The 15,490-nt window shown below is 53.1% G+C and overlaps 4 protein-coding genes across 5 annotated transcripts; 2 read left to right on the top strand and 2 right to left on the bottom strand.

The window, feature by feature from the left end:
* Positions 1–1,620: 1,620 nt before the first annotated feature.
* On the top strand, positions 1,621–4,491 carry LOC118687053 (proto-oncogene Mas-like). Its single transcript, XM_036383731.2, is given in 3 exon segments — positions 1,621–1,772; positions 3,087–3,524; positions 3,527–4,491. Coding segments are annotated over 2 exon segments (918 nt in total). The 5' UTR covers positions 1,621–1,772; positions 3,087–3,196; the 3' UTR covers positions 4,117–4,491.
* Positions 4,492–5,139: 648 nt separating this feature from the next.
* Positions 5,140–6,144, bottom strand: LOC118686990 (mas-related G-protein coupled receptor member A-like). The gene is given in 4 exon segments (XM_036383629.2): positions 5,140–5,439; positions 5,442–5,677; positions 5,680–5,973; positions 6,087–6,144. Coding segments are annotated over 4 exon segments (888 nt in total).
* Positions 6,145–8,191: 2,047 nt separating this feature from the next.
* On the top strand, positions 8,192–13,417 carry LOC118687054 (mas-related G-protein coupled receptor member H-like). Of its 2 annotated transcripts, XM_054515260.1 has the most exons (3): positions 8,192–8,251; positions 8,580–8,679; positions 10,075–13,417. In XM_054515260.1, the coding sequence occupies exon 3, from the start codon at positions 10,186–10,188 to the stop codon at positions 11,104–11,106; it is 921 nt and encodes a 306-aa protein (XP_054371235.1). In that variant the 5' UTR covers positions 8,192–8,251; positions 8,580–8,679; positions 10,075–10,185; the 3' UTR covers positions 11,107–13,417. The 2 variants fall into 2 exon arrangements, with proteins under 2 accessions (XP_054371235.1, XP_036239626.1); XM_036383733.2 differs by lacking the exon at positions 8,192–8,251 and having other exon boundaries at positions 8,289–8,679; positions 10,148–13,417.
* Positions 13,418–13,732: 315 nt separating this feature from the next.
* On the bottom strand, positions 13,733–14,737 carry LOC118686991 (mas-related G-protein coupled receptor member A1-like). The gene is given in 4 exon segments (XM_036383630.2): positions 13,733–14,032; positions 14,035–14,270; positions 14,273–14,566; positions 14,680–14,737. Coding segments are annotated over 4 exon segments (888 nt in total).
* Positions 14,738–15,490: the final 753 nt, after the last annotated feature.

Raw genomic sequence — 15,490 nt, forward strand, 5'->3', positions numbered from 1 at the left:
GGAGCAGCGGCCCCAAAGGAGACCCTTGGAGCTCTCCTGGGCCCAGCAGCGCTGAGCAGGAGCTCCCTGGCACCGGGGCCTCTCCCAGCTGGGATCTCTCCCGTCTGCTGCCCTCGGCTGATCCCCGAACGCCCACGGCTCCTGGGCCCAGCTCCCCAGGGCTCCAGGCCCAGCCCTTGGCACAGGGAGGAGATGCAAAGGGATCCGCAGGGAGCATTTCACTGCCTGCCAGGGCAATTGCTCACAGGGACCTTGCACTGACTCTGCCTGCCTGGCTGGCTGTGTGCACACACGTCTGCATCTGCTCTGGCAAATGTGCCAGAAATGCTGCTCTCTCAGCTCTCTTAGTGCCTGAGACACCTGACTGGGGCAGGCCTGGAAGCAAGGAACAGGCATGAGATACCACTCCAGCTAAATGCTGTTCATGTCCTTTCTTTGCTAAATTGTGAATTTTCATGTAAAAAGCAGAAATGGCTGGGAGAAATACAGACATTGCCCATGGTCCTGGGTTGAGCAGGGCAGGAGCGGGGCTGTCATAGGGGGAAAGACGGACCCAGGGAGGGTGTGCAAGTTCTCAGAGGTGTCTGGAAGAGTTCAGGAAGGCTCTGGATGCCAGCAATCCCAAATCTCCCCACTCAAGGAGAGCAGGGCCTGCTGGGCTGCGCTTGCAGTGGAGGAGTGGCTTCGTCTCGGAAAGCTGTGGGATGTGATAGGATTAGGTGATGATGGAGATGGGATTGGGATAGGATAGGAAGTCGCTCAGCTGTGCTTCCTTTGGCCCTGAGAATGTTTTGGCAATGATGGAGCTGTTCCCAGAATGGGAGTTGTTTCTGACATGGTGACAGATGCTTCAGCAGCACTGCCAGCAGCATTCCAGTGCCACCAGCATCACCGGCATCCCTCTACTGCTGGAGGGACAATGACCCCTCTGCGAACAGAAACGAGGAATAGCAGAAACCTTTCAGGTGAGGGAATACAGTTGAAGAATGGGACACTCTCCTGGGAAGGAGTCTTTCTAATTAGGGGAAAATGAGGAGACATTCACAAATGTTATAAACAGGTGCTATGGTGATTGACTCTCAGAAATGTTGAATGAATATTACGTGTGTAATAATGTTCAAAGAAGCTCTGTTACGCTTTGGAGCTTTTCTAACGTGAGTACTGTGTTCATGTTGAGAGTTGTAATGCTGATCTCTGACCATGGTGGGCAGTTGAAGCCCGGAGCGCTGCACAAGCTCCGGAAGGCGGGACGGAGGAGGAGCTGTGCTGGAAAAGCGGAATGTGTCTGAATGTGGGGGGTGGATTACAGGCGGGGGGGGCTTACCAAGAGGCTACAGAGCCTGTTTCTGTTTTGGGCAGTGTGCCTCTGGACCTTATTTTGTGCCGTGTTGTAGTTTAATAAACTTTTAAAAATTTTAAGAAGTGGGGCGTCGTTTCTCAGGAAACAAAAGAAAAGAACCCCTTGATTTGTAGGGAAAATGAAAAAAATCAAGATCAGTAATTCAGTGGCTTGGAACTGTGTGGAAGCGAAAGATGTAAAACCATTGCCCTCTGACTGCACCGAGCCCTGGGAAACAACACGAGGACAGGGCACAGACAGGAGCCAGCAGGAAGGGAATGGGGAGCTCCTGGTGACCTGGGCACTTTCTCCTTCATGTCCCTGACCTGCCAGGAGCTGCTTTAGCACATGGATCCCAAAGGAGCAAGAGGTACCAGGAAGCGCCGCTGATCTGCACAGAGCCCTTTGCCTGCTGCTGCCCCCCAGGGAACAGGTCAGTGGAATGTTTGCCTTCCTCCCTACCCCACCTTCCTCTCCTGCAGCAGCTGCTCTGTTCCTGACACCCTCTCCCGCTGACCCCAGGGCCCTCCCCAAATCCTCTCTCTCCTCCTGTGCATCCCGTCTGTGTCCTAACACTGAAATGGGCCACAACAAACATTCTAACACAATGCAAAGCATGAGGAAGCAGGAATTCTTGACTTGCACAGGACACAGAGGGATCTCTCCTTGTATTGTGTGTATGGTGAGACTTTACAACAGGTTATTAATCCATTAGAACCACATGTAGGCATTGAAAAGTTTTTATTTTCGAATACACAAACACCATTTTCCTAGAACTCATTTCCATGCATCCACCTCCTCCTGCAAGTCCTTTTATGATCCTGGAGGTTTATTAAGCATGGTCTCTCTGCTGGTCATATTCAATGAATGCTGCCATATTAAATGGGCCCTTGCCTTGAACTTTTCCTCTGGCCATGCACTGTTGCTTCCTGTTCCAGAATTTACCCCAAAACCACTGCAGGCCTCCTGATCTGTTTCTGCACTGGTTCTTGCCATGTTTGTCATCCTGTGTGCCAGCCTTCACATCCTGTGAGAAACAACTGCCCACGTTTTTAAATTTTGAAAGTTTCATTAAACCTTAACAAAAAATACAACAAAAGGACTAAATAAGGAGAAGCAGGCCTGGGAGCTTCCCTCATGGCTGCCCCCCACATGGCTGGGTGATCTTCAAGATGGATGCTTCACCTCTGATACCCTGGGGGTTGCATCAGCTAAACCTGGCCCCTCCCAAAGTCTGTCAGTCAGCCCTTCTTTGTGTTTATTGCTGGAGCCTGCTTTCTTGCAACTTGACTCGAGGGTCAGGTGTTCTCATGCTGCACCTCTTTCCCCCAGCAACAAGCTTTTGTACACCCCTTCTTTCTACCTGTCCTAGATGGCTCAGGATCTCTGATGGAAACAGTACAGAGGGGAGAGAAGGGGACTATTGGCAGAACTGGGGACATCTAAACAACAGACTACAATAACATAATTATATATCAATCAAGCTTCTCTTAATATTCACACAGTATTCATCCCTTAACTGTGAGAGCCAGTCATCTCATTATCCATCTATAACACATCGTTCTAAATTTTGGCCACTTTACTTTGGAACAACTTCAGAAAAACTGAAACTGTTTATTTTCTGTATTATTTATCAGCCTCTTGCTAACCAGCCCAACCCTTCCACCTCCCTCTCCCACCCCACCATTCCCACTGCCCTCCTCCCCTGCACATCTCACTCCTCCCCACTGAATCCTTCCCACTGCAGGAGCTGCTGAGGAGCCGCATGGTCCATCCCTGGATTCTCCAAGCACTGACTGCCCATCCACTCTGACCACAGCCAGGGGCCACATCCCACTGCCTGCCCAGCGTCCATCCATGGAGGTGACCACCGTGTCCCCATCTCCTGCCTCACCCACTGAAGGAGATCATCTCTGTGAGACAGATGTCACCACCATGGCCATACACAGTGTGACCCTGCTCATCGGCCTCTGTGGGCTGGCTGGGAACGGGGCTGTCATCGGCCTCCTCAGCCTGAAAAGCCGTAACTCTGACTTCTTTGACCTGGCTGTCATGGACTTCCTCTTCCTCCTCTTTGTGGTCACCTCCGCCCTCCTCTTCCTGGTGGAGGACGTGTCCTGCTCTCCTATCCTGCCCGAGCTGTACCTGAGTTTCCTCTTCCAGTTTTCCGTGGTGTCCCTGGACTGGGTCTGTTGTGGGTGATAGACAGCAGCGATGTGTGGTATATGAACATGCTCTTCTGGCTTTGCTACTGCTGGGAGCCTCCCCAGCGCCTGGTGAGGGTGGTGGACAGTGTCAAACACTGGACCGTCTTTGCTCTCTTCACTGTCATTCCCACGGTGACATTCCTGTGCCCATCACACCAGCAGGAGCACTGCCGGGCAGCTCTCATCTCCATGAACACCATCATCCTGCTCCTCTTGGCTGTACCCGTGCTCATTTCCAGCACAGTCGATTTCATTAAGGCCAAGCGGGGATCCCAGAAGGAGCAACTCCAGAGACGCGACATCGTTACCTTCCTCATTGTGCTCTTCACTCTCCTTCTCAGCCTCTTCAATTTCCTGCAGCAGCTCGGTTACATTGTTGTGCCCTCCCAGGTTGTCTTCCTGCTCGCCTGCATCCACAACAGCATCAAACCCTTCATCTACTTCTTGCTGGGGAGGTGCTGGAGGCCCTGCTCCATAAAGTCCCTCCAGCTCTCCCTCCAGCGGGTGTTTGAAGAGCCAGAAGAAAACACTGCCCACAGTGATGATCCTGCCATGGACACGATGGTCTGAGTCTGCTGATCCCTTCCACTGCTCTGCTGAAGGATCCCAGGAAAGTGGCTGAGGGGCAGTCCTTTAAGCTCCTGATTAATCAATATGCACGGGATCACCTCCCTGTGGTGCTGTATTCCTGCAGGACAAGGGAGCAGGAGTATTGCCTTGGGTGATTTTTGTGGGATGCTCTGCAGGGAGCACATTGCAGCATGGCTTTCCTCCTCCCTCCTGGATCCACATGGCTCCAAGCAGTGCAGCTGGGCTCAGTGCTGTTCCCCAGCTCCATTCCCCATGGAATCACCCTCATGGCCTCGGCCCCAGGGAATGAACTCCCTCTCCTTTGCCTCAGCAGATGAGTTCTATGGTGTTTTCAGGGAGCTCTTGCTTGCAAAGAATGGCACACCTTCATCCCTGGGGACACACCCAGCACGGGGTGCCAGTGATTTCCCAAATCCCTGAAGGGCTGGTGCCTCTGGATGGCAGGAGAGGGGTTGGGATCACAGGGAGCATCCTTCCCCTTCTGTCCAGCAGAGCCAGCCCTGCATTCCCAGCTGATGGGAAGGGACACCAGGTAGGGCTGCAGAGCTGGGGAGGAACAACATTCCCTTATCCTTTCCATGGGAATTTGTCACATTCTTCAATTCCTGAACTGAATCTGTCTGAGTAAAGTGCAGCGTCGATAGTGAACTCCATTGAACTCCTGTGCCTGTATCCAGAAAGTACAAGGAATATGGAAATTCCCATCACCAGATGCTTGGGGCATTTAACTGCACAGAAATTAGGGGGTTATGCTGCTCTTCTGCAGAATGGGGCCATCCATCCTCTGGTTCCCCAGCATCAGTGTCCAGGGAAGCCCTTGAGCACCTCCATCCTGAGCCTGGCCACCCTCAGGAGGAGCTGCACAGCCACTCTGCACAGCAGCTTCAGACACAGTCCAGCCTGTCCTGATCTCAGGCACAGGCTGGGATTCTTGGGATGTCCTGTGCAGGGCCACGAGCTCAACTCCATCAACCTTGTAGGTCCCTTTAAATTTTGGATATTTTATGGTTTTATTTTATGCTGAGTATCTTTCATGATGATTCCACTTGATGATGACTCCACTGTGTTGTCCCTGTGCCCTGGCTCTGGCACAAAAGCCTCAAAAGCTCTCTGCAAGGCAACACTACCAGAGGAGGTGAATTCCTTTGCACAGCTCCCAGCCAGGAAGTGAATCAGAGGGAGGGCAGAGCTCTTGGCACAGGTGAGCAGGAGAGAGCTGCTGGGGGCAAAGACAGAGAAGTCAAACGCCCTCAGCAAGAGCCAGTGCCCAGAATCAGCAGTGAAGAAGGGGAAGGGCATGACAGGAGCAGCAGGAGCAGGGCACAGAGCTTCCCTGGGAGCTGTTTCCATGGGCAGCACAGGAGCCTGGCCATCAGGGCCAGAGCAGAACAGGTCAGGCTGAGCACTGAGAAGAGGCAGCTCAGGACCAAGGCCATGGGCACCAAGGAGCAGCAATGGAGGGGGGTAGTGAGCAGGAAGGAGAGCAGCCAGAGCAGGGCACACAGGAGCATGGGGAAGCACTGCGAGCAGTGGCAGGGCCAGCAGGACACGCGAGGACAAACAGAGCTGTCACAGCACTGAGGGCTGTCAGACAGGAGACAGCGGCAGTGAAAGCCAAGAGGATGGGCACCTTCAGCCCAGCTGTCACACCCCACGAGCCCAGCTGGTGGCAGAAGCTCTCTGGGACAGAAAATAGCCCCAGGGGGATGATGATGGAGAGCAGGAAGGTGAAGCCAGCCATGGCCAGGCTGAGCACATAAGGGGTGATGGGGTTCCTGTGGATGCAGAAGCTGAGGAGCCAGAGCACAGCCCCATTCCCACCATTCCACACAGGCACAGCAGCAGCAGCAGCAGCAGTGGGACAGGCACTTTGCTCCACTGCCTGTGGTCACACTGGCTCCAGTTGTCGTGGCTCTCCTCATTCCAGCTCCCCTTGGATGCCTTCCCACCAGGGTGGCTCCAGCAGGCAGGGCTGGCTCCCTCCATGGCAGGGGACAAAGTGCTCATGGTGACACCTCTGCTGCTTCTCCTGCCCTCACACAGCTCGAGGGGTGAAACACAGAGACACCAGAGCAACGCTGCTGTCCCCCAAACGTGGCTTTTCCCATCTTTTCCCAGCCACAGCTTCCATGTGGAGCAGCACAGGCAGGGCTGAGGGACAGGACAGAAGGCAAGTAGGATGTGGGAGCCTGGTCTGGGGTGCCTGGCACAAAAGCCAGGGAGATACCTCCTTCCTGGCTGTGGACAGGACACAGCTGGAGGAGGAAAACAAGTGGAGAAGGAAGGAATTGCCCATGGAGATATCAGAGAGCAAATGGCTTTGGGATAGATCTGAGCTGGACTCTCAGGTGTCAGTTGATGTCACTGAGCTGCTGGATTCCTTCAGCAGGACACTCGTTTCAATATTCCCTCCCTTTTCCCACACTGTTTATGGCTTTCAATTCCCTACAGACCTCAGTTCTGCCCCCAAAATCAATAACCAGGTTCCACCCAATGAGGGGGCCCTGATTAAGGTGGAAGAGAAGAGTCTGACCTTGTTTCCTCTGGCAGCCTGGAGAACTTCCCCGCAGCGCACTGCCCTCAGCTCCCAGCCTCCAGCTGCTGTCCCTGGGCTGGGATCTGCAGGAGCTTCCCTGGAATGGTCCCTTGGGAAAGGGGAGCGCGGCCCGCGGGGTGAGCCCGAGCGGCGCCCAGCGCAGGCTCTGTCCCAGCTCCTGCCACAGCCCCTGCTCTCCGTGCTGCCTCGTGTTCCCCAGGGCTCTCACACACAGGCAGCTGCCTCAGAGCTGCCACGGCCTCAGGCCTCTGCTCCTCAGCTGCTCTTCACTCTGCCTGGGAAATGAGCAACAGCAGAGAGCCCCAGCAACCACACCTGTGCCCAAAGCGCTTTGTCTCCATCTCAGCTTCTATTCGATTTTATAGCAACCTCAACCCCAAAATCTTGTCTTTTGAACTGCATGAACTTGCCCCCTGTCATCCCCTGACGTGGATCCTTATGACCCTGAACTACAAATGTGCTGTTAAACTTATATTTCTGTTTCAAATGTGGTTTCCCCACTTGTATACCACAATTTAAGTGGCACCAGACCTTCACCATTCAGTTTCCAAGAAGATTCATGCAATCATAAATTCTGTGTGCGAGCTGGAGCACTGGCACACAGCAGAGGGATGATTTGGGATTTCAGCAATGTCATTTCTAGTGAGAAGAGGCAAATCCATGCTGCTCTCTTGGCTTTAATCCTTAGAAAGTTGCAGGTTTCATCTGAGTCATCCTCTACACTCCATTGGGAGTCTGACAGCAGCCTACAGTGAATTCCAAGGAATTCCTAGAAAGCTGAGGTGAGATGATTCCTACCCAGGCTGACATGTGCCTCAGGGATCTGGGATGCTCCTCCTGGAAACTGCTGGCCCTGGGACCAGAGCTGTCACCTCTCTTCCTGCTGACACCGTGTTTGTGTCCCCAGCTATGGCATCTCACATTCCCTCACCAGCCCAATCCTTTCAAGGGCAAACACTTCATGATCCAGGAGCTGATGGGGCTCCAGGACAGTTGGGGATGGACTTTGGACAAGGGCATGGAGTGACAGGACAAGGGGGAATGGCTTCCCACTGACAGTGGGTTGGGTCAGATTGGATATTGGGAAGAAACCCTTCCCTGTGAGGGTGATGAGGCCCTGGCACAGGTTGCCCAGAGGGATGGGGTCAGGTAAAAACAAACACAAGAGCTCCCATGTCGGAGGAGGAGGAGGATGAGCCCCAACAATGAACTGGAAAGGGGATCACAACACCCCTAAACCTGGCGATTGGCAGTAATTAGGGTGGGCTCTAAGTGCTGCTGACCTGGCTGCAAGCAACTGAGTGCTGTCCTTCCCTTAGGCTGTGTGAGCCTGCATTGCAATGACAGAAATGGGAATTCTCAGGTCAGTTTGCTTTCTTGGGGCCAGGGAAAGTTTTGGCAATGATCTGGGACCTCTTCCCGGAATGGGAGGTGTTTCTGAGAAGCAGCCAGATGCTTGCACAGTGCTGTGAGCACTTCCAGCACTGCCGGCAGCACTCCAGCACCACCAGCCCCACCAGCAGCTCTCTGCTGCTGGAGGGACAGTGAGCCCTCAGGGTAGGTAAATGAGGAATGGTAGAAACCTCCTGAGAGAGTGGAAGCATTTGGAGAATGTCCCATTTGGAAAAGAGTTTCTAATCAGGAGGCAATTTCATTCAAAGAAATCTGCATGTCGGGCTACTTTCACCATGGCAGGAAAAAAAAGGTCAAGACAAAAAACTCACAGGAAGTGAAATTCTGACGTAGCCAAAGATTAAATTTCCGACTCTCCCACCAAGCCTTGCAAAACAACACCAAGACAGGGCTCAGAAAGGAGCCAACAGGACGGGAATGGGGAGCTCCTGGTGAGCTGGGCACTTTCTCCTTCATGTCCCTGACCTGCCAGGAGCCGCTTTAGGACATGGATCCCAAAGGAGCAAGAGGTACCAGGAAGCGCCGCTGATCTGCACAGAGCCCTTTGCCTGCTGCTGCCCCACAGGGAACAGGTCAGTGGAATGTTTGCCTTCCTCCCTACCCCACCTTCCTCTCCTGCAGCAGCTGCTCTGTTCCTGACACCCTCTCCCGCTGACCCCAGGGCCCTCCCCAGCTCCTCTCTCTCCTCCTGTGCATCCCGTCTGTGTCCTAACACCGAAATGGGCCACAACAAACTTTCTAACACAATGCAAAGCATGAGGAAGCAGGAATTCTTGACCTGCACAGGACACAGAGGGATCTCTCCTTGTATTGTGTATATGTGTATATATACCATATATACCATATATGGTATATGGTATTGTGTATATAACCATATGTTAATATGGTATATTAACAGGGTATTAATCCATTAGAACCACATGTAGGCTTTGAAAAGTTTTTATTTTCTAATACATAAACACCATTTTCCTAGAACTCATTTCCATGCATCCACCTCCTCCTGCAAGTCCTTTTATGATCCTGGAGGTTTATTAAGCAGTGTCTTTCTGGTGGTCAATTTCAATGAATGCTGCCATATGAAAGGTGCCCTTGCCTTGAACTTTTCATCTGGCCATGCACTGTTGCTTCCTGTTCCAGAATTTACCCCACAACCACTGCAGGCCTCCTTATCTGTTTCTGCACTGGTTCTTGCCATGTTTGTCATCCTGTGAGAAACAACTGCCATCCTGTGCCAGCCTTCACATCCTGTGAGAAACAACTGCCCACTTTTTTAAATTTTGAAAGTTTCATTAAACCTTAATAAAAAGTGCAACAAAAGGACTGAATAATCAGAAGCAGGCCTGGGAGCTTCCTCATGGCTGCCAACCACAAGGCTGGCTGATCTTCAAGATGGATGCTTCACCTCTGATACCCTGGGGGTTGCATCAGCTAAACCTGGCCCCTCCCAAAGTCTGTCAGTCAGCCCTTCTTTGTGTTTATTGCTGGAGCCTGCTTTCTTGCAACTTGACTCGAGGGTCAGGTATTCTCATGCTGCACCTCTTCCCCCCCCCAGCAACAAGCTTTTGTACACCCCTTCTTTCTACCTGTCCTAGATGGCTCAGGCTCTCTAATGGAAACAGCACAGAGGGGAGAGAAGGGGACTATTGGCAGAACTGGGGACATCTAAACAACAGACTACAATAACATAATTATATATCAATCAAGCTTCTCTTAATATTCACACAGTATTCATCCCTTAACTGTGAGAGCCAGTCATCTCATTATCCATCTATAACACATCCTTTAAAATATTGGCCACTTTACTTTGGAACAACTTCAGAAGAAGTGAAAATTTTTATTTTCTGTGTTATTTATCAGCCTCCTGCTGAACAGCCAAACCTTACCACCTCCCTCTCCCACCTCACAATTTCCACCACCCTCCTCCCCTGCACATCTCACCCCTCCCCACTGAATCTTTTCCACTGCAGGCAGCTGCTGAGGAGCCGCATGGTCCATCCCTGGATTCTCCAAGCACTGACTGCCCATCCACTTTGACCACAGCCAGGGGCCACATCCCACTGCCTGCCCAGCGTCCATCCATGGAGGTGACCACCCTGTCCCCATCTCCTGCCTCACCCACTGAAGGAGATCATCTGTGTGAGACAGATGTCACCACCGTGGCCACACACAGTGTGACCCTGCTCATCTGCCTCTGTGGGCTGGCTGGGAACGGGGCTGTCATTGGCCTTCTTAGACTGAAAAGCTTTAACTCGAGAATCTTTGACTTGGCTGTCATTGACTTCCTCTTCCTCCTCTTTGCGGTCCCCTCCTCCCTCCTCATCCTGGTGGAGGACGTGTCCTGCTCTCCTATCCTGCCCCTGCTGTACCTGAATTTCCTCTTCCAGCTGTCAGTGGTGTCCCTGTACTGGGGGCTTTACCGGCTGAAGCGCAGGCGCAATATGCTCTATGTGTACAAGCTCTGCACATTCCACTGCTGCTGGGAGCTTCCCGAGCGCCTGATGTGGGTGGTGATCAGTGTCCAATACTGGGCCTTCTTTCCTCTCTTCACTGTCATTCCCATGGTGACATTCCTGTGCCCATCACACCAGCAGGAGCACTGCAGGGCAGCTGTCATCTCCATGAACACCCTCATCCTGTTCCTCTTGGCTGCACCCATGCTCATTTCCAGCACAGTCGATTTCATTAATGCCAAGTGGGGCTCCCAGCAGCAGGAACCTAAGAGGCGCGACATCGTTACCTTCCTCATTGTGCTTTTCATGTTCCTCTTCACCATCTGGTATTTCCTGCAGGAGCTCGGTTACATCGCTGTGCCCTCCCAGGTTGTTTTCCTGCTCGCCTGCATCCACAGCAGCATCAAACCCTTCATCTACTTCTTGCTGGGGGGGTGCAGGAGGCCCTGCTCCATGGGGTCCCTCCGACTCTCCCTCCAGAGGGTGTTTGAGGAGCCAAAACAAAAAACAGCCCCCAGAAATGATACTGCAAAGGACACAGTGGTCTGAGCCTGCTGATCCCTTCCACTGTTCTGCTGAAGGATCCCAGGAAAGTGGCTGAGGGGCAGTCCTTGGGCCTCTTGATTAATCAACATCCACGGGATCATCCTCCCCATGGTGGTGTATTCCTGCAGGAGAAGGGAGCAGGAGGATTGCCTTGGGTGATTTTTGTGGGATGCTCTGCAGGGAGCACATTGCAGCATGGCTTTCCTCCTCCCTCCTGGATCCACATGGCTCCACGCAGTGCAGCTGGGCTCAGGGCTGTTCCTCAGCTCCATTCCCCATGGAATCACCCTCATGGCCCCGGCCCCAGGGAATGAACTCCCTCTCCTTTGCCTCAGCAGATGAGTTCTATGGTGTTTTCAGGGAGCTCTTGCCTGCAAAGAATGGCACACCTTCATCCCTGGGGACACACCCAGCACGGGGTGCCAGTGATTTCCCAAATCCCTGCAGGGCTGGTGCCTCTGGATGGCAGGAGAGGGGTTGGATCACAGGGAGCATCCTTCCCCTTCTGTCCTGCAGAGCCAGCCCTGCATTCCCAGGTGATGGGAAGGGACACCAGGTAGGGCTGCAGAGCTGGGGAGGGACAGCAACATTCCCTTATCCTTTCCATGGGAATTTGTCACATTCTTCAATTCCAGAATTGAATCCTACTGAGTAAAGTGCAGGGTCGACAGGGAACTCCACTGATCCTTTGTGCCTCTATCCAGAAAGTACATGGAATATGGAAATTCCCATCACCAGATGCTTGGACCATTTAATTGCACAGAAATTAGGGGGTTGTGCTGCTCTTCTGCAGAATGGGGCCATCCATCCTCTGGTTCCCCAGCATCAGTGTCCAGGGAAGCCCTTGAGCCCCTCCATCCTGAGCCTGGCCACCCTCAGGAGGAGCTGCACAGCCACTCTGCACAGCAGCTTCAGCCACAGTCCAGCCTGCCCTGATCTTTGTCATTCTGGAACCACCCCTCAATCAGATTTGGATTCATGGTTTTTGTTTGCCTCCATCGGGGTAATATCCAACCCAGAATTTGTAGAATAAACAACAAGCCAGCTTCAGCGCAGGGCCTGTCTCTGTTAAACAGTGTCCAAAATGGCTCATTTCCTTCTTTTATCCCACTCCAAAGCCTCTGGCTGCTCTGGGAGCAGGGCAGCCACCTGTCTCATACCAGAGCCCTTCCTAAGGCACGTGCCTGCAATGGCTGGGATGATGTTGGCACTGCCAAGAGCTCCTGATTCCTCCTGGGAGAGACCTGGGCAGCAGCCACAGCTCTTGCTCAGGGGGAAGTTGTCCCTCCTTTTCCCACTGCCTTAAATCCAGGGGAAACCAACGTGCCACTGCTTCTGGAAAGGGAAGAGAGAGTGAAAGATGTGGGTGGTGAGTCAGGCTTTCCAGACACACATGAGGTTAAACAGCTAAGGAGCATTTATTAACAGAGTTGTTAATAATTAACAGAAGAGATTTTGATATCTAAGAGGGTTTTTCTCTCCCTGACTCCCATTTCCTGTCCATTGCAAAGACTTTCCATGGTGGAACCTCTTGTCCATGGAGGAACAACTCAGCCAGGGCGTTTCTCCCAAGGCAAGTGCAGGTGGACCATTATACTTCCATGCACTTTTTCTGCTTCCCAGCACCTTCCTTGTCTCCAGAGTCACCCAGGCCACTCCCTCCCTGAGCTTCCTTTCAAAAGAGCAAGACTTCAAAGCAAAAGCTTTCCTGGTTGTCCCTGCCCATGGAACAAGGGAAATGGAATGAGATGATCTCTACCGTTCCTTCCAACCTGTCCTGAGGGGACTTTATGATGCTGAATTGTGTCCCCATTCATCTGTTTAGCCCAGAAATAGGTTTTGCCCATTTCAGACTGGTTCTTGAGCAAAGAGGGGGAGAGCAGATGCAGCAGTTTGTTTTCAGAAGCTGCGCTCACTCCTCCCCGTTCCTGCTCCCAGACCGTGCTGTCTGCAGCACAGACATGCAACACACAGCTCTCCTTTGCTTTTGGTATTGTTTTAACTAGCTGAGGCTGAGAAGTTCCCTGGACTGTGGTTTTCCTTTTGCTTGGAACTGTTCAAACCTGCTCTGGACTGAAAACCCAGAAGAGCACTGGGAGCTCACACCTGTGGCCCGCCGGGGCCTGGGACGCGGCATTTTCCAGCACCAGGGGGACTGATAAGAGACTGAGTGAGCCAAACTACACTCCACAACAAGGACTTGCTGAATTTGCCACCTCTGCAGAACACCAAGGGATTTTATTGTCTAATATTGTTTTCAATTTTTTAATGCTTGTGAATACTTTGCTTGTTAAATAAACAGTTTTTTCCACTTTTCTTTAAAGAAATCTTTTCCCGAACAAGTTGGGAGGGGCTGCTTGAATTGTTTACTAGAGGAAGCCCATTCAGAGGCTTCCTCCCAAATTTTCCCTAAACCAGGACACAACCCAAACCATTCCATGAGGATTCCTCGTGTCACTCACTACCACCCCAGGCAGGAGAGCCCCTGCTGCACACAGCACCAGCCTGGCAGAGCTCAAGGAGCATTTGGACAATGCTCTCAGGCACAGGCTGGGATTCTTGGGATGTCCTGTGCAGGGCCACAGCTCAACTCCATCAACCTTGTAGGTCCCTTTAAATTTTGGATATTTTATGGTTTTATTTTATGCTGAGTATCTTTCATGATGATTCCACTTAATGATGACTCCACTGTGTTGTCCCTGTGCCCTGGCTCTGGCACAAAAGCCTCAAAAGCCCTCTGGAAGGCAACACTACCAGAGGAGGTGAATTCCTTTGCACAGCTCCCAGCCAGGAATTGAATCAGAGGGAGGGCAGAGTTCTTGGCACAGGTGAGCAGGAGAGAGGTGCTGGGGGCAAAGACAGAGAAGTCAAACGCCCTCAGCAAGAGCCAGTGCCCAAAATCAGCAGTGAAGAAGGGGAAGGGCATGACAGGAGCAGCAGGAGCAGGGCACAGAGCTTCCCTGGGAGCTGTTTCCATGGGCAGCACAGGAGCCTGGCCATCAGGGCCAGAGCAGAACAGGTCAGGCTGAGCCCTGAGAAGAGGCAGCTCAGGACCAAGGCCATGGGCACCAAGGAGCAGCAATGGAGGGGGGTAGTGAGCAGGAAGGAGAGCAGCCAGAGCAGGGCACACAGGAGCATGGGGAAGCACTGCGAGCAGTGGCAGGGCCAGCAGGACACGCGAGGACAAACAGAGCTGTCACAGCACTGAGGGCTGTCAGACAGGAGACAACGGCAGTGAAAGCCAAGAGGATGGGCACCTTCAGCCCAGCTGTCACACCCCACGAGCCCAGCTGGTGGCAGAAGCTCTCTGGGACAGAAAATAGCCCCAGGGGGATGATGATGGAGAGCAGGAAGGTGAAGCCAGCCATGGCCAGGCTGAGCACATAAGGGGTGATGGGGTTCCTGTGGATGCAGAAGCTGAGGAGCCAGAGCACAGCCCCATTCCCACCATTCCACACAGGCACAGCAGCAGCAGCAGCAGCAGTGGGACAGGCACTTTGCTCCACTGCCTGTGGTCACACTGGCTCCAGTTGTCGTGGCTCTCCTCACTCCAGCTCCCCTTGGATGCCTTCCCACCAGGCTGGCTCCAGCAGGCAGGGCTGGCTCCCTCCGTGGCAGGGGACAAAGTGCTCATGGTGACACCTCTGCTGCTTCTCCTGCCCTCACACAGCTCGAGGGGTGACACACAGAGACACCAGAGCAACGCTGCTGTCCCCCAAACGTGGCTTTTCCCATCTTTTCCCAGCCACAGCTTCCATGTGGAGCAGCACAGGCAGGGCTGAGGGACAGGACAGAAGGCAAGTAGGATGTGGGAGCCTGGTCTGGGGTGCCTGGCACAAAAGCCAGGGAGATACCTCCTTCCTGGCTGTGGACAGGACACAGCTGGAGGAGGAAAACAAGTGGAGAAGGAAGGAATTGCCCATGGAGATATCAGAGAGCAAATGGATTTGGGATGGATCTGAGCTGGACTCTCTGGTGTCAGTTGATGTCACTGAGCTGCTGGATTCCTTCAGCAGGACACTCGTTTCAATATTCCCTCCCTTTTCCCACACTGTTTATAGCTTTCACTTCCCTACAGACCTCAGTTCTGCCCCCAAAATCCATAACCAGGTTCCACCCAATGAGGGGGCCCTGATTAAGGTGGAAGAGAAGAGTCTGACCTTGTTTCCTCTGGCCGCCTGGAGAACTTCCCCGCAGTCCACTGCCCTCAGCTCCCAGCCTCCAGCTGCTGTCCCTGGGCCGGGATCTGCTGGAGCTTCCCTGGAATGGTCCCTTGGGAAAGGGGAGCGCAGCCCGCGGGGTGAGCCCGAGCGGCGCCCGGCGCGGGCTCTGTCCCAGCTCCTGCCACAGCCCCTGCTCTCCGTGCTGCCTCGTGTTCCCCAGGGCT

This window comes from Molothrus ater, chromosome 6, assembly GCF_012460135.2.
Source record: "Molothrus ater isolate BHLD 08-10-18 breed brown headed cowbird chromosome 6, BPBGC_Mater_1.1, whole genome shotgun sequence".
NCBI lineage: Eukaryota > Metazoa > Chordata > Aves > Passeriformes > Icteridae > Molothrus > Molothrus ater.